The sequence below is a fragment of the Erpetoichthys calabaricus genome, chromosome 7 (genome assembly GCF_900747795.2).
Source record: "Erpetoichthys calabaricus chromosome 7, fErpCal1.3, whole genome shotgun sequence".
NCBI classification, from domain to species: domain Eukaryota; kingdom Metazoa; phylum Chordata; class Cladistia; order Polypteriformes; family Polypteridae; genus Erpetoichthys; species Erpetoichthys calabaricus.
The window spans coordinates 157,765,320-157,786,880 of NC_041400.2; the positions used below are offsets into that span (position 1 = coordinate 157,765,320).

At 39.3% G+C, this 21,561-nt stretch overlaps 1 protein-coding gene across 7 annotated transcripts in view; it reads right to left on the reverse strand.

Annotated features, from left to right (window-relative positions):
• wdfy3 (WD repeat and FYVE domain containing 3) overlaps positions 1-21,561 on the reverse strand; it is a 355,632-nt gene that overhangs the window by 206,414 nt on the left and 127,657 nt on the right. For all 7 annotated transcript variants that reach the window (XM_051930197.1, XM_051930199.1, XM_051930198.1 and 4 more), the window contains exons 3-6: positions 14,138-14,261; positions 8,483-8,592; positions 906-1,067; positions 218-410 (exon numbers count right to left, since the gene is read on the reverse strand). In XM_051930197.1, the coding sequence (XP_051786157.1) occupies positions 218-410; positions 906-1,067; positions 8,483-8,592; positions 14,138-14,261 (589 nt within the window). The remainder of the gene's footprint in view (positions 1-217; positions 411-905; positions 1,068-8,482; positions 8,593-14,137; positions 14,262-21,561) is intronic.

Below are 21,561 nucleotides of genomic sequence, written 5' to 3' on the forward strand. Positions count from 1 at the left end.
GTTTAGTTCCTCCTTACCTCTTAGAGTTTACCAGAAACCATTTTGCAGTTCTGCAAAATTTCAGATAATGAACTGATGCAAGTTTCATATTAAAGTTACACATACAAGTGAAAATCTTAACAACAAATATCAACAGTTTATAAATTTGGATTAACAGATAAATAAACTGAGACAACACCTAATTTCATATCTAAACAGGGGCTATGATAACACATACCATGAATGTACTTGACCACATTGACGCTGAGGCCATGCCGTGATATGGTCATCAATACCTCTCCAGCACTTTTTCTCCATGGAAGATTGTGAGGAGGGCACCAAGATGTTATTGCACTAAAGAGGAGCTGCAGGTCATCTTTCTGAGCGAGCTCTTCAGCAGGAGAAACAAAACTACAGAGTTTCACCAAGATCTACAAGAAACAAAAAAGAAAACTGAATGATGAACCAAATAACAGATTACAAACATAACAAAAATTAACAGTATTTAATATATTATATTGATATAATAATACTTAAATATGAAATAAATAAATAATTAAAGGACAAGACACCATATGTAACATTAGACCATGAATTCTTATTTTAGAGACAATTCTGTTTTTTAATACAAACGACAGAATTGATAAACAAAACTTGCTTGTTTGGAGAAAAACTCTCAGCACTTTCAGGAAACTGACAACCACGTAATTTATGATTATTTTTATTCTTTTTTAAATGATTTGTAAATCAGACAAAAAGTTTTTTATTCCCTTGATAAGGAACAGTAAAAGCAACACTGATTGTCAAACCTTTATATTTAAGTCCAGAGTAAGCATAAAAAGAACTAGCAAAAATACAAAAACAATGTTACATACTGTGAAAAACTATTTATTTTACAAAATATTGAGTTCCAGGCATTAACAAACCTGCACAAAGACTTTCTGAAGCAAAGCCCTTCTATCAGCCAGGGGAACTTCTGTCTGAGAAGCTCCAGGAACATCAGGCACATGTGGAAGGTCAAAGAAAAGGTACAGACACTTGACCAGAGTTGAGGGTACAGACATTGTTGTCATGCAATCCACTGTTTTCTGAAAAGACAATTGAGAAAAAACTGATTTAATAATATGTTAAAAAAATAAAATAAAATTATGAAAAGCTAGGATGAACATTGCAACTATGTCTTTCAGTCTAGGCTAAAAGAAGAAACAAACCTCGTCAATGGATAGGTTGTCATTTTCTTCTCATCTGAGTAAAATATTAGTGCCTGACCTGCTGCTCTTTATTACACTACTAAGTAACTAGTGCTGCATTTGTTATATGGCAGAGCTGGGAGGTTGAAAGTCGCAACTGCATCATTTGTAACCTCTGTTCATTTGCAATAACCAAGTGGAAATGTAAACACAGATGCCACCATGAAAGCAGGTGTTTGGCTGGTGGTTAAGCAACAAATGCTAACTAATAGTTCAATAGTCCAGAACAAAGAAAAACAGAAGAGCAAGAAAGGTGCAAAAAGTTTGATGTCATGTCTAAAACAGATTTGTACGCTCTTAGCAAAGATAAACACTACTATTTCTACTCTAAGGTTGAAACTCAAAAACTACAACAAAGCGACCATTCAACACAATGTATGAACAGCAGCACGTATTACGCTATGGAAATGTTGACGTTTACTTTCTGAATAATCAGTAATATAGATTGAGGTGATTAATTTAAAGTAAATCTGTCTAATAAACAAATTAAACCTATCAAGTGTACTTACTGTTCACAGTGAACATCATCATTTTGGATTGATGTCATAAGCTGAAGTCACAACATTATTCCATGTACTGTAACTACACTTCTCCATTTGAACAAAATTTAGCAATGCTAAGGCAAAATCAATCCACAAGGCCCTTCAGTCGGTGTCCTAGTGTCTTTGCTTAAGAAACTATCTTAATATATAAGCTGATATTTATCTTCCTCCATAAGAAAGTCACCTCTCAATTTAAAATTTTTTTAAATGAAAAGATTCAAACTCTCACCAACGCTAATAAGTGCTAACCTAGGAATAGGTCTAGTAGGTCTCCTCTGACTTTCTCCAATATGGTTGTGCCCTTGTTGCAATATGGACATCAAAACTGCATGTAATATTTCAGATGTGGCATAACAGGTGGATAATACATACCATCCTTGTCAAGTAACTCATACTATGTGCAATACAAAAAAAAAAACACACACTACATGCTTCCCCAAACAATCATGAGCATACAAGATAAGTCTTTCAATAACTTTTAATTATTCGATTTGTCTTATGAACCATAATGCAGTTGAATTTTCACAGATACAAACACTGAATCTGCGACAATTTTCAAATGCATGTCGCAAGCACTAATACCCAATCACCTCTGCAGACAATCCAAGTACAACTTGCTACTATTTGTGAAACGGGGCATGGCTGGATGTTTGGGGCAGGGCTAGATGTTGCTGATGGTGCATTCTGGGACCGCCTAATTTACCTTACAAAGAGGTTTTCAGGAAGGATTAGTTTTGTTAAGAAGCAGACACCTATATTTGCCTTTTTAGTCACTTTAGGAAACTGCATTTAATTTTTAAATTCTTCTGTTACTGTTATGTTCTTTTGCTCAAAATCACCCCAATTACTATTTTTAATGCTGCATTTTCTTCAGTTATTTCATTGTCATCCCCTATTCCTTCTAAGTAAATGAATGACATTATCCTGCCCTATATAAAGTACACTGTTCAATGTACCAACACTGCTTTTAAAACTTGACATTTTTATTTTATATTTTTAAATCTGCACATCAATTTGAAGTTAACTTTACTGAAATTAAAGTTAGTGTGTTCATATGAATTAATATTTAAAGTGACCTGCTCAGTATTTGTCCTTTGTTTTGAAATTCATTAGTCATTTTTGATTAACCATTTCTTAAAAACATTATGGCAAAAATGTGCAGAGGATAACAGAGTGTAAAAACTTTTTGTTTTGTATAATACAACATCACCTGTTCTTTTTCAACTATCAGAATGTCATTCATATGCATCTCAATAATTTCAGTTTTCAACACAACATACTATAGTGGGTGCAGTTGAATGATGAATGGGATCAAGAAATTATAAAACTCTGTCATATCCTGAATTCTCAATTTAAATTCACCCCTCAATGACCCCCAAAATTCCCATAAATGCATTTGTAATTGGAATGCTTAATCAGTTCCAAGATATACTGTACAGTCATATGAAAAAGTTTGGGAACCCCTCTCGGCCTGCATAATAAATTTACTCTACTTTCAACAAAAAAGATAACAGGGGTATGTCTTTCATTTCCTAGGAACATCTGAGTACTGGGAGTTTTCCGAACAAAGATTTTGAGTGAAGCAGTATTTAGTTGTATGAAATCAAATCAAATGTGAAAAACTGTCTGTGCAAAAATTTGGGTCCCTTTGTAATTTTGCTGATTTGAATGCATGTAACTGCTCAATGCTGATTACCTGCAACACCAAATTGGTTGGATTAGCTTGTTAAGCCTTGAACTTCATAGACAGGTGTGTTCAATCATGAGAAAAGGTATTTAAGGTGGTCAATTGCAAGTTGTGCTTCCCTTTGACTCTCCTTTGAAGAGTGACAGCATGGGATTCTCAAAGCAACTCTCAAAAGATCTGAAAACAAAGACTGTTCAGTATCATGGTTTAGGGGAAGTCTACAAAAAGCTACCTTAGATGATTACACTGTCAGTTTCAACTGTAAGGAATGTAATCAGGAAATGGAAGGTCACAGGCACAGTTGCTGTTAAACCCAGCAGGTCTGGCAGGCCAAGAAAAATACAGGAGCGGCATATGCGCAGGATTGTGAGAATGGTTACAGACAACCCACAGATCATCTCCAAAGACCTGCAAGAACATCTTGCTGCAGATAGTGTATCTGTACATTCTTCTACAATTCAGCACAATTTGCACAAAGAACATCTGTATGGCAGGGTGATGAGAAAGAAGCCCTTTCTGCACTCACGCCACAAACAGAGTCGCTTGTTATATGCAAATGCTCATTTAGACAAGCCAGATTCATTTTGGAACAAAGTGCTTTGGACTGATGAGACAAAAATTTAGTTATTTGGTCATAACAAAAACCGCTTTGCATGGAAGAAGAAGAACACCGCATTCCAAGAAAAACACCTGCCACCTACTGTCAAATTTGGTGGAGATTTCATCATGCTGTGGGACTGTGTGGCTAGTTCAGGGACTGGGGCCCTTGTTAAAGTCAAGGGTCGGATGAATTCAGCCCAATATCAACAAATTCTTCAGGATAATGTTCAAGCAGCAGTCACAAAGTTTAAGTTACGCAGGGGTTGGATATTCCAACAAGGCAATGACCCAAAACACAGTTCGAAATCTACAAAGGCATTCATGCAGAGGGAGAAGTTCAATGTTCTGGAATGGCCGTGATAGTCCCCTGACTTGAATATCATCGAAAATCTATGGGATGATTTGAAGCAGGCTGTCCATGCTCGGCAGCCATCAAATTTAGATAGATGGATGGATGGATGGATGGATAAATATTAATCCCCAAGGGAAAATTCACATACTCCACCAGCAGCATACTGATAAAAAACAATATTAAAGAGTGATAAAAATGCAGGCATAACAGACAATAACTTTGAATAATGTTAACGTTTACCCCATGTGGAATTGAAGAGTCGCATAGGGTGGGGGAGGGACGATCTCCTCAGTCTGTCAGTGGAGCAGGACAGTGACAGCTGTCTGACGCTGAAGCTGCTCCTCTATTTGGAGAGGATACTGTTCAGTGGATGCAGTGGATTCTCCATGATTGACAGGAGCCTGCTCAGTGCCCGTCGCTCCGCCACAGATGTCAGACTGTCCAGCTCCGTGCCTACAATAGAGCCTGCCTTCCTCACAAGTTTGTCCAGGCGTGAGGCATCCCTCTTCTTTATTCTGCCTCCCCAGCACACCACCGCGTAGAAGAGGGTGCTCACCACAACCGTCTGATAGAACATCTGCAGCATCTTATTGCAGATGTCGAAGGACGCCAGCATTCTAAGGAAGTATAGTCGGCTCTGTCCTCTTTTGCACAGAGCATCAGTATTGGCAGTCCAGTCCAGTTAATCATCCAGCTGCACTCCCAGGTATTTACAGGTCTACACCCTCTGCACACAGTCACCTCTGATGATCACAGGGTCCGTGAGGGGCCTGGGCCTCCTAAAATCCACCACCAGCTCTTTGGTTTTGCTGGTGTTCAGTTGTAGGTGGTTTGAGTCGGACGACTTAACAAAGTCCTTGATTAGGTTCCTATACTACTCCTCCTCCTGCCCACTCCTGATGCAGCTTACGACAGCAGCGTCATCAGCAAACTTTTGCACATGGCAGGACTCCGAGTTGTATTGGAGGTCCGATGTATGTAGGCTGAACAGGACCGGAGAAAGTACAGTCCCCTGCGGCACTCCTGTGTTGCTGACCACAATGTCAGACCTGCAGTTCCCGAGACGCACATACTGAGGTCTGTCTGTAAGATAGTCCATGATCCATGAGACTAGGTATGAATCTACTCCCATCTCTGTCAGCTTGTCCCTAAGGAGCAGAGGTTGGATAGAGTTGAAGGCACTAGAGAAGTCCAAAAACATAATTCTTACGCTCCAATGCCTCTGTCCAAGTGGGAGAGGGATCAGTGTAGCATGTAGATGATGGCATTCTCCGCTCCCACCTTCTCCTGGTATGCGAACTGTAGAGGGTCAAGGGTGTTGCAGACCTGTGGCCTCAGGTGGTGAAGCAGCAGCCGCTCCATGGTCTTCATCACATGTGACGTCAGGGCGACAGGCCTGAAGTCATTCAGCTCACTAGGACGTGATACCTTTGGGACTGGGGTGATGCAAGATGTTTTCCAAAGCCTTGGGACTCTCCCCTGTTCCATGCTCAGGTTGGAGATGCACTGTAGAGGACTCCCCAGGTACAACGCACAGGCCTTCAACAGTTGTGGCGATACTCCATCTGGACCCGCTGCTTTGCTGGAACGAAGTCTCCTCAGCTCCCTGCTTGCCTGGGCTACTGTAATTGTGGGTGGGGGGAAACTCTCTCCTATGCTGGTATCAGCAGAAGGATGGGTGGAGGATGCAGTACTCTGAGGTGAGAGTGACAGTGGGTTAGGGTGGTCAAACCTGCTAAAAAAGTTGTTCATCAGGTTTGCTTTCTCCCTGTCTCCCTCAATGGAGGCACCCCGCTTCGAGCTGCGGCCAGTGATGATCTTCATCCCATCCCACACTTCCTTCATGCTGTTATTCTGCAACTTTTGGTCCAGTTTTCTCCTGTACTGCTCCTTCGCGCCCTGAGCTGGACTTGGACTTTCTTCTGCATGCGCTTGAGCTCACGTTGATCACCGCCTTTAAAAGCCCTTTTCTTCTGGTTCAAAAGGCCTTTGATGTCACTTGTAATCCATGGCTTCTTGTTAGCATAGCAGCATACTGTTTTTACTGGAACTACAATGTCCATACAGAAGTTGATGTAGTCAGTAGTGCAGTCAACAACCTCCTCACTGTTCTCACTATTTGACCCCTGCAGGGTATCCCAGTCCATAGTTCCAAAGCAGTCTCTCAGAGCCTGCTCTGCCTCAAAGGACCACTTCCTGAATGAGCGTGTGGTTGTAGGTAGCTCCCTCACTCTTGGTTTGTAGTGAGGCTGAAGCAGAACCAGGTTATGATCTGCTTTCCCAAGCGCAGGCAGCGGGGTGGAGCTGTATGCGTCCTTAACGTTTGCATACAGTAGGTCAATAGTCCTATTTCCTCGGGTGTTATAATCCACATACTGGGAGAAGGCAGGTAATGTTTTGTCCAGCATCACATGGTTAAAATCTCCAGAGATTAGCACAAGCACCTCGGGGTGCTGTGTTTGTAGTTTAGCAACAGAGGAGTGGATGATGTCTCCCGCTATCTCCACGTCCGCGCGAGGAGGGATGTAAACAATAACAACAATGACGTGTCCAAACTCTCTGGGCAAGTAATAGGGACGCAGACTTATGGCCAACAGTTCGATGTCCCTGCAGCAAGTGGAGATTTTGACATTTACATGTCCAGGGTTGCACCACCTTGTGTTCACATAGAGAGCAAGTCCTCCTCTTTTCCGCTTTCCACAGGTATTTGCGCCTCTGTTCGCTCTAACTGTGCTAAACCCGGGTAGCTCCACGTTAGCATCTGAGATGTTAGTTGTTAGCCATGTTTCACAAAAACACAACAAACTGCATTCTCTGTAGGTCCTGACATTTTTCACCAGCACAGCTAGTTCATCGATTTTATTTGGTAGTGAGTTCACATTTCCCAGGATCACAGAAGGCACCTAAGGCTTGTATCGCCACTTCCTCACTAGCCGCTTAGCCTTTAGCTTAGCGCCAGCTCTGCTGCCACGATACCGCTTTCTTACCTCATCAGGTAAATAGGGAACCATACAGGCAGTGGCTTTTTTTCTCAGCGCTAGAATTTGACTACCTGAATAGACGAGTCTCAGTGTGTAAAAATCCATTTCCAAGTAGTAAAAAGTGTCCAGGAAACGAGTCCACATAAAAGAAAGTGGTAGGAGTGATTCCAGAGAGATAGAAAAAAGGTAGAAAGATAAAGAAGATAAAGTCCTACACGGAGGTGCAGGAAAGGCTGCCACTCACGGCGGTGCCTAACTACTAATTTAAATAAATAAATTTAACTGAACTGGAGAGATTTTGTATGGAAGAATGGTCAAAAATACCTCCATCCAGAATCTAGACACTCATCAAAGGCTATAGGAGGTGTCTAGAGGCTGTTATATTTGCAGAAGGAGGCTCAACTAAGTATTGATGTAATATCTCTGTTGGGGTGCCCAAATTTATGCACCTGTCTAATTTTGTTATGATGCATATTGCATATTTTCTGTTAATCCAATAAACTTAATGTCACTGCTGAAATACTACTGTTTCCATAAGGCATGTCATATATTAAAAGGAAGTTGCTACTTTGATAGCTCAACCAATGATAAACAAAAATCCAAAGAATTAAGAGGGGTTCCCAAACTTTTTCATATGACTGTTTATGACTACTGTTCTCTGATATGTACACTGCTATAATTAGGTTTAGGAACATAGATAATAGTGATCTATTAGGTCACATCTGTTTGAAAAACTTTTTTTGTGCATACAGGGCACATTTAAGATAGATATTGGTTACTGTTCATATTGATTATGGACTGCATACAAAATTAATTTGAACGGCCAAGCAAAAATTTGATGTAAGCCAAAAATTGAACTGGGTCAGTTTTCGCTACAGTGTGAATGTAGCCCAAAATTCAATGTGTTCAAGTGGCTTGCAATGCCAAATTAAAGAGCTATTCATCCACTGTGGGCTTTACAAATCTTGCACCTATACCCAACTACAGATAAATAATGTGCATACTGTATACACCACTTGTCCTTATTGTTATTGAAAATTTGATTCATTAAATTCCTCCAAATTGGTAAAAACATGCCACATGTCACAAACCTGTCCAGAAGATGCAAGTAAGTTGATAGTAGTAAGCAGCATCCACCCTCGGCTTGCCTCTTCACTCTGGTTAACTTCCAGAAACTGAACTATTGCACGACTTGCAGCCTCTATCAAGAAAGATTACAACAGAAGTAAGCATAACAAATATATCTGTTCATTGTGAGCATAATTTCAATGTGATGCGATTTGATGCTGAGGCAGCAAAATGGCATAGTGGTTAGTGCTGCAGCTTTATGAAACCAGCAATCTGAGCACAAATCCCACATAAGGACACCATCTGCTGTGTCTAAAGGGTTCTTCTCCAGGTACTCTGATTTTAGCTTCACATCCACAAAGACACGTGTTTGGTTATTTGGCATAAATGTGAGTGTGAGATGTGATGGCCTGACACCCGTTCTGGGCTTTTTCCCTGCTTTTAGCTCAATGCCCACTAATTCATCACAAACCATAAAAATAAATAATAGTTTTGTAACATATGACTTACACAATTTATCTTTTGTTGATGTCAGTTTAGAAAAAAATGAAAAAACAATTCTTCATTATAAAGTCAAAATTTTTCTAATGGTAAGCAGTTCTTCAACATTTTCCAAGTATCACTCAGTGTTGGCAACTGTACCGACATTATTTGACTGACACAGTATCACCCTGTTCGATTTTCACTTCATTTTGGGTGTAGTCTTCAACTCTGACAATGCACAAAACTGCTCATCAGCACTTCAAAATGAAGATGTTTGACATTGGGCAGGAATCAATAATAACTTAGGAGCATTTTGAAGAAGACTATGCAAGTTATATAATTCCCTGAGATTGCTTGATTTGGCCCTGTACACATGAGCGTTCAAATCTTGGTTAAATGAATGTGTTCTGAACGACCTAAGCATTTAAGAAGAAAGGAAGATTTTGTGTAATCTATGAACAAATGCAACAATTTCCACATAAGGTCTTGAGTCAGTTTTGAGTTTTGATTGCCTGCTGCAGCTTGTACAACACTGTATTACACACTGGTAAACTAATATGCAAGTCAGTGTTAGCCCTGAAGAGAGACTACTTGTCACCTTGAGTTAAGCAATATGCAAACAGTACTTGTGTATGCACTCACTCACTAGCATTAATAATCCATTATAGCTAAAGTTAAGAAATTAGCACAAACCTATAAACTGTTTTGAATTCTCCATTATCATCATTACTATTTCTTTGATAATGTGTGTGTGTATATATATATATATATATATATATAATATACCCTATTTATATTATTTTAATCCTTTTCTTCCTTACATTTCCAGTATCTACTAAGAAAGTCCACCATTCAGAAAATTGTGCATGAAACATGTCATGTGCTGTGAGAATGTTTCAAGTGTCTTATCATGCCAGAGCCAACAGAACAGCTGTGGACTGATATTGCTGAAGGATTCTGCCAGTTCCCTAATTGTCCTGGATATCCAGTCCTCCAGAACGTTAAATGAACGAAATGTACACGCAATAAAGAACTTTTCTTTGTGCTCATTGGGATTTCGGCAGAAATTGACACCAAGAAAAAGCTGCATGCGATGTTTTTCTGCTGTCCTCCAAACGCGAATCCGAACAAATGCAAGTGATGAAAGCCCATTTGGATGGTCTGATTCACTGCAATGAGCAGAAAAACACATGGTGTTCAATCCGTGCTGAGACGGCAGAAAAATGTTCAGTTCAGATGTCCATGTGGACAGGGCCTTACAGACCATGTTAGGCAGTAAAAGTGATAAAAATAAATAAATAACTTGTAAACCCTTCAAAAATCCACCCATTCATCTTCTTATTCGTTTCTCCAGTTCAATGTCACAGGCAGTCAGTGAAAGAAGGAAACCAACACCAGACAATATCCTAGTCTGCCACAGGGTACATTCATGCACTCACCCACACTTTTCACAGCTGCTTATCAACCAATTATGCTTTCTTTGGAATGTGGTTAGAAAAGTTGAGTATCTTGAAAAACAAAAAAAAAACCTACAAAGACACAAGTTGAAGGTGGAAACTTCATATAGACAAAGAACAAGGCCTATAAATGAACTTGGAGTGGTGGCTCTGAGGCTAGGGATCTGCATTGGCAATCGGAAGGTTGCCGGTTCGAATCCCGTAAATGCCAATAGGGACTCTGCTCTGTTGGGCCCTTCAGCAAGGTCCTTAACCTGCAATTGCTGAGCGCTGAGTAGTGAGAAAAGCGCTATATAAATGCAAAGAATTATTATTATTATTATAACTCTTAAGCTTTAAATCACAATCACTAACTACTGAGCCATTGCAACAAAATTGTGCCATACTATCAAAAATGCAAATAATAATAATAAAAAAGCAGGTGTACATGACTGAATTGAGGACTGATCCCCCATTCAAATCAAGTCAAGTTTATTGAAATGTCTACTCAACACAACTGAATTCTTACTTGCATGTCTCCTAAGAGAAGTTGACATACGTAAGTGATATACACACATATATACTGTATACTGCATATGTGTGATAATGTAAATATTGAGAGAATATTCAGCATAGTGAAGGAGTTAATATTCCATTGTCAAGGACTGAGTTTGAAGTGGCACAGTAATAGATTATGTACGTATGTATGCATACACACAGACACACACACACACGTGGTGTATATTATTGTTTAAATGATAGTCGCCAAAAGGCACAAACTTCATTCAAAATATGGTCCAGGTCAGATGTAATTGCAAGGTAATAACAACATACCAGTGCCTCTTAAGATCACTATTATGCCATCATTTTCAAAATTTAATGTGCTTGCCTTTCGTTACATGATCTCCTGCCAGTCTTAACACCGAAAAGACAATTCTTCTAGCAACAATTTGCAGGAACTTTTTACATTTTTCTTATATCCATTTATAGCTCTTAAAAAAACCACACTATTGCCTAGCTGCCTGAGGACTGGGATTTTAAAAACTAGACATACACTATATGGCTAAAAGTATTTCAAAATTATTATATTCAAGTGTTTCAGCTGTATCCATTGTTAACAGGAGCATAAAAATCAAGCATACTGTATATCAAAATCAAGCATATCCACTAGGGCTGGGTATCAGCACTGATGTCTCCATTTCGATTCACAATCGAGTTTATCTTGATTGAATTAGCGTGCACTGCTATATTTGAAGTGCTGGCTTTTATAGAGATTACTTAACCATGCACAGAGAACATTAATATAATGTGACAAATTTCAGTAATACTTTATTTGAAGGGTGTCTACATGGGGACTTCATAACAATGCACAACCATAAAATGACATTTAAGAAGCAATACTTGATTAATAATGAACAGTTAACATCAGTATTTGCAAGATGTGGAACAAAATATCATTGCTCATTAAAAAAAAAAAAAAAAAACTTTTTCACAACATTGCACGTCAGAGTCCACAAATATGGGGGCTCCTTGTTTTAATACTTTGTAATGGCATCTACATTATAAAATGTACATATCATCTTGAAAATAACATTACTATGAAATAATCAAAAATTGCTTAAATAATAAGTATATTATTCAGCAACCTTTTCATGTGTTATGAATCTCCATGTAGACACCATTCAGCTAAACTGTTTGCCAAATTTATTCCCCTATTTGACATTTAAAATAATCTTGAATAAGTAAAAATTAAAGATACAGTGAGAAGACTCATGTCCTTGTATAATTCTACAAGTCACACATATCTTCAGTTGCTCACGTGTGGCAGTAACATTAATCCATCTCGAAAATGTGTCCTCACAGTTCCTCCTATGACAAAAAGGAAACAAGCATCTAGAGCTGCTAGTAATATGCTTAACCAGAAAGCACATTTATTGGACTTTCGAACACACAAACATGTTACTGAAGGGATCACGTGATGGAACAGCACATCTGAGATGCTAGAAATGTTTTTTGAAACACCACCCAGCCATCTCAGCAGCTCTGCATATTGGTAGTGAGATTGCTCTTGGTGTGGCTGTCTGCAACACATCTGCCACATTGTTTTTAATGTAGTGACATGTGATTGTCACATAGAAATCTGCTGCCCTGGATGTCCAGCTATTGCCAAATTAGGTCTGCCCGCTCCACTGATCTGAGAGATGTGGCAATGCCTTGCATAAGAACTTAATAAAGCTTAGGTACAATAACTTCACTCACTTGCTTTCTGCTTGGTACAGCATACCGCAGTTCCAAAACCTGTACCATTTGTCAAAAGCTCTTGTTTTCAACAATGGTGTGGGGTCTCTTTATTTTTAGAGTTAAAAACTGCTACAAACGCTGTTATTTTTTAGGCAAGAGGCAAACGGAAGCTTGGAGCTAAACCCCATCTCCAGTGTAGATTTAGGCTCTACTTGTTTGGATGTTGACTGAAGATTGTTTAAGGGTAACATTGAGATAAATGATTTCTCAAACTGGATGTGTTACAACAATGCTTAACTTCCGAGTTGCATAGCTTACATACAGCTTTGGTTTTATTCAGCTTTTCTTTACTGATGTACTCTCTGAATCCACAGGAAGTCCACACATCTGATTTAAGTGTTGAAGACATTGATTTCAGTTGAGGAGGACACACCATTTTATGTGAATAGTAAAGTGCTTTTTCCATTAAAAGTCTTAACAGGCTCAACTGGATCGGATGCCAAAAACAAAGATAAGCAAAAATCTACATATAGTAATTGAGCAGGATAGTTGAAAAAACTGCCCCTGGAAACAACATTAATTCAAGAACTGTGAGATGAGAGCTTCATGAAATGGACTTTCCATGGGTGAGCATCTACACACAAGCCTAAGATCACCATACACAATTCCAAGCTTTGGCTGGAGTAATGTAAAGTGAGACACCATTTGACTCTAGAGCAGTGGAAATGTAGTATGTGGAGTGATGAATTACATTTTACTATCTGTCAGTCTGATGGCCGAGTCTGTGTTTGGCAGATTCTAGAAGAACACTACCTTCTGGACTGATAGTGCCTACTATAAGGTTTGGTGGAGGAGGGATAATGGTCTGGGGAAGTTTTTCAGGATTTGGGCATGGCCACTTAGTTCTAGTTATGGGTACTGTTAATACTACAGCATACAAAAATATCTTACACAACTGTATGCTTCTATCTTTGTGGCAGCAGTTTAGGAAGGCCCTTTTCTGTTCCAGCACAACTTGTGCCTTGTGCACATGGCCAGGCACATAAAGACATCTCCTATGGTTTGTACAGAGTCCTGATCTCAACCTTACAGCTGCAAAGGTGGGGAGCAACTCCATAGTAATGCCCATGGTTTTGGAATGGGATTTCCAAAAAGCTCATACAGGTGTGATGGTCAGATGTCCACAAACCTTTACCCATTCAGAGTAAGTGTTGGCAAAGGCTATCCAATAATATATATGTAACGTAATGGCCTGTCTGACCACACTGATACTGTAAACTGACTGAAAGCGGCATCAAACACAGCATGTTGTGTTCATTAAAAAAAACAAAAGTCTTCAATGGAGTGTTAATAGTGAAATGATGTATAGTTAAAGACCTCTGAAATAAATCAACAATGAATGCCAATGTCCCCAACACTGTAGTTGAATAAAAGGCACTGAACAAATCAGTTTCACATACTCAAAGCTGAAGTTGGACACACACACATGTCATTTCTGAAATCCCAGGTAGCACATACCTGTTGATTTATTGGAGGCCCTTCTTCGGATTTCCGTCACCATTAATCTGGACACCTGTGTTGTAAACTGCAGGAGATCTGAAAACTTCTCTGTCATTGTACTGGGTGGAGCACTGCCAAACACCTTGTTTTAAAGAAGAAAAAAAAGTTACTACTGACTTATATCCTGGAAATGACAAGGACAAATACTATTCTGTTTTTTGATACATTCTCAGAAGCAGTATCCTTTTAAAACATAGTATGGAATTTTAGGAATAACAAATTAATAAATGTTTTTCTGACAATGTAAGGTTTACATCAAACACTGTTTCCATGTTTTATACCATACCGAGTTGTACATTTTAAGCACAGAAAATTTAAAACAGTTAGTTGGTGATTAGAGGTAGGATAATTCAGGAATTTAAGCAGGACATAAAAATACATAAGTGTAAGCTAGGCCAAGATGTGCCTCCTATCCATTATTCCAGGAATAGGGATGAAAGGAAGTGCACCTCCCTTTGTCAGTATGACACCTGTTTAAACAGATAATTTTCATCAAATATGCAGTAAAAGCTGAAAGTCCCAGTAAGTGGCACTGTAAGATTTAAGATTAAATATTTTTGTAAATTGTGTTCAAAAGAATTACTTATGAACATTTTTGAATCACTTCAAGTTTTTTTTGTCCATTGCCTCCTCATTCACTGGTATTAGAAATCCCCCACATATGATATACCATATAACTTGTCATGATGTCTAGGTATGCAAGACCTTGAGCCTTTTGGGGTTCCCCCTACTTTTGGTTCTTTAACCCCAAAATAAACCTAATTTTTAGACATTTTTTGGACCATATATTTACAGGAAATTACACCCTTATGATAAAGAGTAAATCAAAGGGTGTCTTCATCAAAAATTATCAGAAGTAGTAAAAAAGTGAAGTGGTACATGAAGTGGTACATGCCATATCAAAGAACTCCAGTGATTTACTCCCTAATCGAATATGAGGGGTCAAAGACATTCTTTTTCAGAAAATTTGAAAAAATGTCATTTTACGTTATTTCAAGATTGCTGTAAATAATTATGATAACATTTTAGATATTTGATGCTTTATCTGTGGCTCTAGCTCTCTAAAATCGACTCCCAGAAAGTTAAAAATGACACGTTTCAATCATAAACAAGTGTGGTATCATTTTAGACCATTTCAATGTCAATGATTTGATAATGATCTTATTCTGAATCCGTTACTAGAGACCCAGACCCCTATGGACCTCTACCAGAGGGTGAAAAATGACAAAAGTTCTATTACAATCAAGAATATTTAGACTTTACACATTTAAATTGAAGCACGTTTTAACATTTCAAACATCTGATGCAGCTATTCTTGTTTATTCTGTACTTCTACCTCATGATGTTATTCACTGCCTTTCCTATGAACACCATGAATTATTGTTGTTTACAATAATTTAGACTTTTTCCTTTGTCTCCTGAAGTGTGCTGTACATGTGAGGTATTATCAATACCATGACCCAAATATTCTAAGTTTATGTCCTCAGAAAAAGTTGACAAAAATCATTGTTAAAAAGTAGCACAGCAATAGTATGGTGGCATAATGAAAAATACTGAACAGCACATACTTTGCCAATCCTAATCTAGAAGACAATTTTATGGGACACTCCATCAGCAAGTGTCTAAAGCATAGGTGACTTTCTAGTTTAAAGTATTTTTATATGTTTAATATAATTATTTATTTTTATTTTTATAGTATTCCACCTATGTTCAGATTCAGCAGGTTGGAAAATGGATGGATGGATAGTGTATTTTATTTTTCTATGTGTAAATCTATATTCTCTTAACCCTCTTGTGTTTTGTGGGTCATACCTCAAGAGGTGGGGGCTTCCTAATATCACCATACCCAAGCTGTATTTCAGTCAAAGCAGATGGAGAGTACAGGCATGGCACATTGAAGGCTTGTGCAGTCAAGTGACTGTTGTTTTCTCTATTTAAATTTGCAGGAGTTTTAATTATTTTACATTCTGTTATTGGATTATTCTTTCAGATTGTGTTTTTGGACTTGTCCAGCAGACCCCCATGACCCTGTGTTAGGATATAGTGGGTTGGAAAATGACTGACTGACTTTTTTTCTCTTTTTGAACATTTTGTTATTTTCCAGGTCTTGTTAATAAATCTCTATATTTATAAATATTATTTTATGTATATCGGTCACTGCAAGCCAAAGGTTTCTCCACTTTTTTTGTCCTTGCAGAGCATTTTGATATTTTGGGGAATTTAATGTTATTCTAAGACCTAAACCCTTTCATACATGCATAGGCTGAAGCAGGTCTTTAAAGCTGGAGTTGCCAGTTTGAGTGAGGCCTTTTCCAGGCATGCAAAGGAGGTCAGTGAAGCCTTTTGGAGACATCAAACCTCTTTTCTTGTATGGTTCAGTTTTCAAATAATAATAAGATGATGCTATAGTTGTCTGATAAGCATAGTAAATTGTCATGCGGTGTATATGTTTTTAGCTGCTTGCTTGCTTTTCTCCAGTGTGGGCATTTTAAAAGAATACAGGAAGAGTATGACTTCAGGACTGTGCACAAAACAATATAAAGAGTGTCATTTACAAATGTGAAAGAAGAGGTTACAATGAGAAAGGTTTTCTGGTAGTGGATGGACCAAAATGGATTATTAGTATATTTCAACCAATGTGTTTGGTGGGACAGGGTATAAAATACAAAGTGGCATTCTTTTCAAACCCTTCCTGGCTTCCAAGTCAGCTCATTTCAATTTTGGCATGTTTTTTCTCCATTCTTCAAACTTTATTTTAGGAAGCAGTGTTCAGAAAGAAGTGCGGACTTTGCAAGATATACAGCTGTTATGTGGACAATGTTTCTGAAGTCCTGCAGCTAGATATTTTTGAACATTAACTGAACTGAAGGAACTACAAAAGGAAGTGAAATGTGAAATTCAGTAAGCAAAGCTGAACTATCCACATTACTAACCGAGAATGCTAAACCGGATGGACGCAGGGACATCCGGCCATGGGCCGTAGCCGCAAAAAGACGTACTGCGCAGGCGCCCCAAGAAATGAGGCGCCGCGAGAGGCGGCCGCGACCACAGAAAAAAGGAGTCAAACGCAGGCAACGCACACAGCGCCCATTGCACACAAAACTAGCACACAAAAAAAAAGAAGCCGCTCGCGCCCCACAAATCCCACACCCACCTCCAAGCACCCCCCCCCCCTTACAAGCAGCGGACGGGACACACACAAAGAGGACGATTCAACAAGCCCCTGGCACACAAAAAAAAAGAACCCGCAACCCAGCCTCCCCCATCACACAAGCAACGGACTGGACACACACAAAGAGGAGGATTCAACAAGCCCCTGGCACACAAAAAGAAAGAAGACGCTCGCGCCCCACCAATCCCACCACCCCCTCCAAGCAACATCCCCCCCAGACGCCAGCAAAGCACACAGCGCCGCACGAATCCCATTGCACACGAAACGGGACGCACACAAAGAGGAGGATTCAACAAGCTCCTACCACACCAAAAAAAAAGAAGCCGTGACCGCCACCCCAAGTCCATTAGAGACGAAACGGGACAGACTACGGACATGGCACACGAAACGTTCACAACAACGACGATTCAGACCCACAAACACACTAACATCAATAAGAAGTGACACCCAAAACCCCATTTCTAAAGGAACCATCCGCAGACACCTGCCAAACGATTGCGCCACTTAGCTGACAACGCGTTCAATAATGAGTCCACTATTGAGGAAAATTCATTGGGATTAATGAATGTCATTTGCAATCATTGTCATTCACTTAACTTCCCTGAAGAAACAAATGGCTATACAAGTAATGAATTTACACGTTGTTGTCAAAAGGGTCAGATTAGACTGCCTCCTTTACATTCATATCCTGAATATCTACAGAAGCTTCTAACTAACGATGTACCTGAAAGTAAAAACTTTATGAACCGCATTAGATCCTACAATAGTTCATTTGCTTTTGCACCTACTGCAGTAAATATCAGGCCACCAAAAGGCAATGGCCCATACTGCTTTCGCATATGTGGACAAATATTGCATCGCATTGGAACGGTGCACCCAGAAACAAATCAACAACGCAAATATGCACAAATCTACACACAAAGCCCCATTTCTAAATGAACCGTCCGTATTAAACATACGTCATCTCAACACGTTCACACTATGCAGCATAGGTGGATCTCATTACAATAAGGCACTATTAACCGTTCAACCGCAGAAAAGGCTCCATATTAACAGTGAGTGCGATCCTCCTTATTACTTATCCATATTTCTCACGCTGAAGAACAAACAAGTCATAAATACACGATCACAGGTACAAAACGATACGGCTCGGATAACGGGACCAAACACACGAACCCGCATGAAAAAACAAAATACACGGCGGCGCTTACAACGCGCTTCTGAACCTCCGGAAGAAAAAATGTCTCGGCTCCAAAAACGCAAAGCTCAACTAACACATTATCAGAAACGAGCGCATATGGACAGACACACTGAACGCGCATACAGCGCGCGTCTCAAAGTGCTGCATCGAAACAGGCACGGATTCAAAACGAAACACCTCCCGCCTCAGACATACAGAAACGGCAGCGAAGGGACAAAATAAATAAAGGTGGCTGACAACGCGTTCAATAATGAGTCCACTATTCAGGAAAATTCATTGGGATTAATGAATGTCATTTGCAATCATTGTCATTCACTTAACTTCCCTGAAGAAACAACTGGCAATACAAGTAATGAATTTACACGTTGTTATCAAAACGGTCAAATTAGACTGCCTCCTTTACATTCATATCCTGAATATCTACAGAAGCTTCTAACTAACGATGTACCTGAAAGTGAAATCTTTATCAACTGCATTAGATCCTACAAATCGATATCCACTATGAACATTAACAGTGGCACTGCACATGGCATCCGTCTTGCAAAACTGTTAATTATTGATGAATGTACAATGGCATCCACTCACTTACTCAACACCATTCATAAACTTCTACAAACGTTTATGAATAATAATCTTCCCTTTGGAGGAAAGGTACTTTTATTACGAGGAGATTTTAGACAGTGCTTAGCTATTATTCCACATTCCATGCGCTCAGCTATTGTTCAGTGCACCTTAAAATACGCAGACAATTGGCATTGCTTTCAAAAGATACAGTTAGTACAAAACATGCGATGTCCACATCCAGATCATAACAATTGGTTATTACAACTGGGAGATGGTACACTCACCAATACAGATAGACTTCTCCCAGATATTATTACAATTCCTCAAGCCTTTATCTGCGCCGACTTAGTTACAGACAGATTTGGAACAGCAATCTCATTAGACCAAATGCCCCTTTTAACACAACGCACTATATTATGTCCAAAAAATATTAATGTGGAAAACATAAATACCCAAGTCATTGCATTACTTCCTGGAGAGACACAATTCTTTCTAAGCTCTGACAAACTTGACTCTGATCACGACAATAACCATCTTCATTGACCTTACAAGTTCTGACCTGGAATTACCTTTTACACTTAAACGGCGTGTGCAAAGAAATTTTCCAATAAACCTTTACACTGTGCCACACACTTTATTGTTTGCTTTCTATTTGCATCATCTACACCTTCACACTATTCTATATCTCATTCATACATCACGCTCTTTGTCATTCCCAACACCAGGGGATGGCGAGCGAAGCGAGCAGGGGGCGGAGCCCCCTAGTAAGAACAGGATTGAGAATGGAATGCTGACTGACAACCTGGGATCACTGAGAAATGGCATTAGGGTGATGGCTGGCATGCACGTTTAATGTAATAATCATGCTGAATTAACAGGGGTTAAAACTGACTTTCAAGTTAGATCAAAAATTTAATGAATTCTACATAAGATTTGAGATGCCCGATTTTGCTTGGGAAATTTAGTCACCAAAGAACAGATTCAGGTCAGGAGTTAGTTTTTCTAATTAAAGTGAAACGTACATGTTATTCCAACAGCAGACACTACACAACCAAAAGCATTAAATGACTTCTGATCAGTGGAATTAGCTTTTCATATTAGGAATTCCTTTGAGAAGTTGATTAAGAGAGATCGCTAAACAAAACTGAGGCCTACCAGGGCCATTAACAATTTGCATACATAGCACAGAGTGTAAGATGTGACAGCGATACTTCTCAATTTACAGTATGAGCTCTTGGGAGGACCAAAAAACATTTAAGATTGTGGTTTATAGATTTATTGTCAGCTTTTAATACAATCCAGACCCAAATTTTAGTTGACAAACTGATCGATCAGTTCTAGTTGGAGCCTACGTTGGCAGGGTGGATTCTCTACTTTTAAGTAGCAAAACACCGAGAATGAGTGTTAATGCCCGTTTCCTTGATTGTCTTTACCTGTAGTATTACCTCAAGGCTAATGCATATCTATTTTTCTATTTACCATATATAAAAATGACTGCTGGAGCTCATACAAGAACAGACATATCCTGAAAATTGCAAATGATTCTGTCATTGTGAGCTTTCTATAAGACAAGGGGGCTCCGCCCCCTGCTCGCTTCGCTCGCCTACCCCCGGCGTTTTGAACCCGTGCCCGCTGGGCAGCTACGTGTCCGGATGACGCACGTTTAATACGGAGCGTTTGCCCGTGTCATTCTGGAGTCCCCCACTGGTAATACAGAGCTTCGTCCGTACTATTACGCGGTGCATTTTGGACTTCTGCGGACCCCGTAGTTTTTCTCGTTTCAGTTTGTATCTTTGGTCAGTTGAGCTCATGTTTTTCAAGCTTTTGAATTCCGGTCTTCATTATCTGTAACCTGCTGTCCATGTGCGTGGCCCCCTTGTTCAACCTGTTTAGGACGTTTTAATTTGCTTTCTACTCTGTCTTTAATTTCTGACCTAGCTTTATTCCGGTTTTGTTTCAATGAGACTGGGTCCGTGGTGATTATATGTAAAGGAGGCAGTCTAATTTTACCCTTTTGACAACTACGTGTAAATTCATTATTTGTATTGCCAGTTGTTTCTTCTGGGAAGTTAAGTGAATGACAATGATTGCAAATGACATTCATTAATCCCAATGAATTTTCCTCAATAGTGGACTCATTATTGAAGGCGTTGTTAGCCAACTGGCGTAAGCATTTAGCAGGTGTCTGGCGTTGATGTCCGCGACGGGCATGTTTTGCTTGTGGCGTTTGACTGACGCGTTGTTGCATGTACATTATTTGTGACGCGCTATTTTGTAGTTTTAATTGATTTGTCACCGCTTTGTGAAATAAGGAGGATCTCACTCACTGTTAATATGTATCCTTTTCTGCAGTTGAACGGTTAATAGTGCTTTATTGTAAGGAGATACACCTATGCTCACACCTATGCTGCCTAGTGTGAAGGTGTTCAGATGACGTATGTTTAA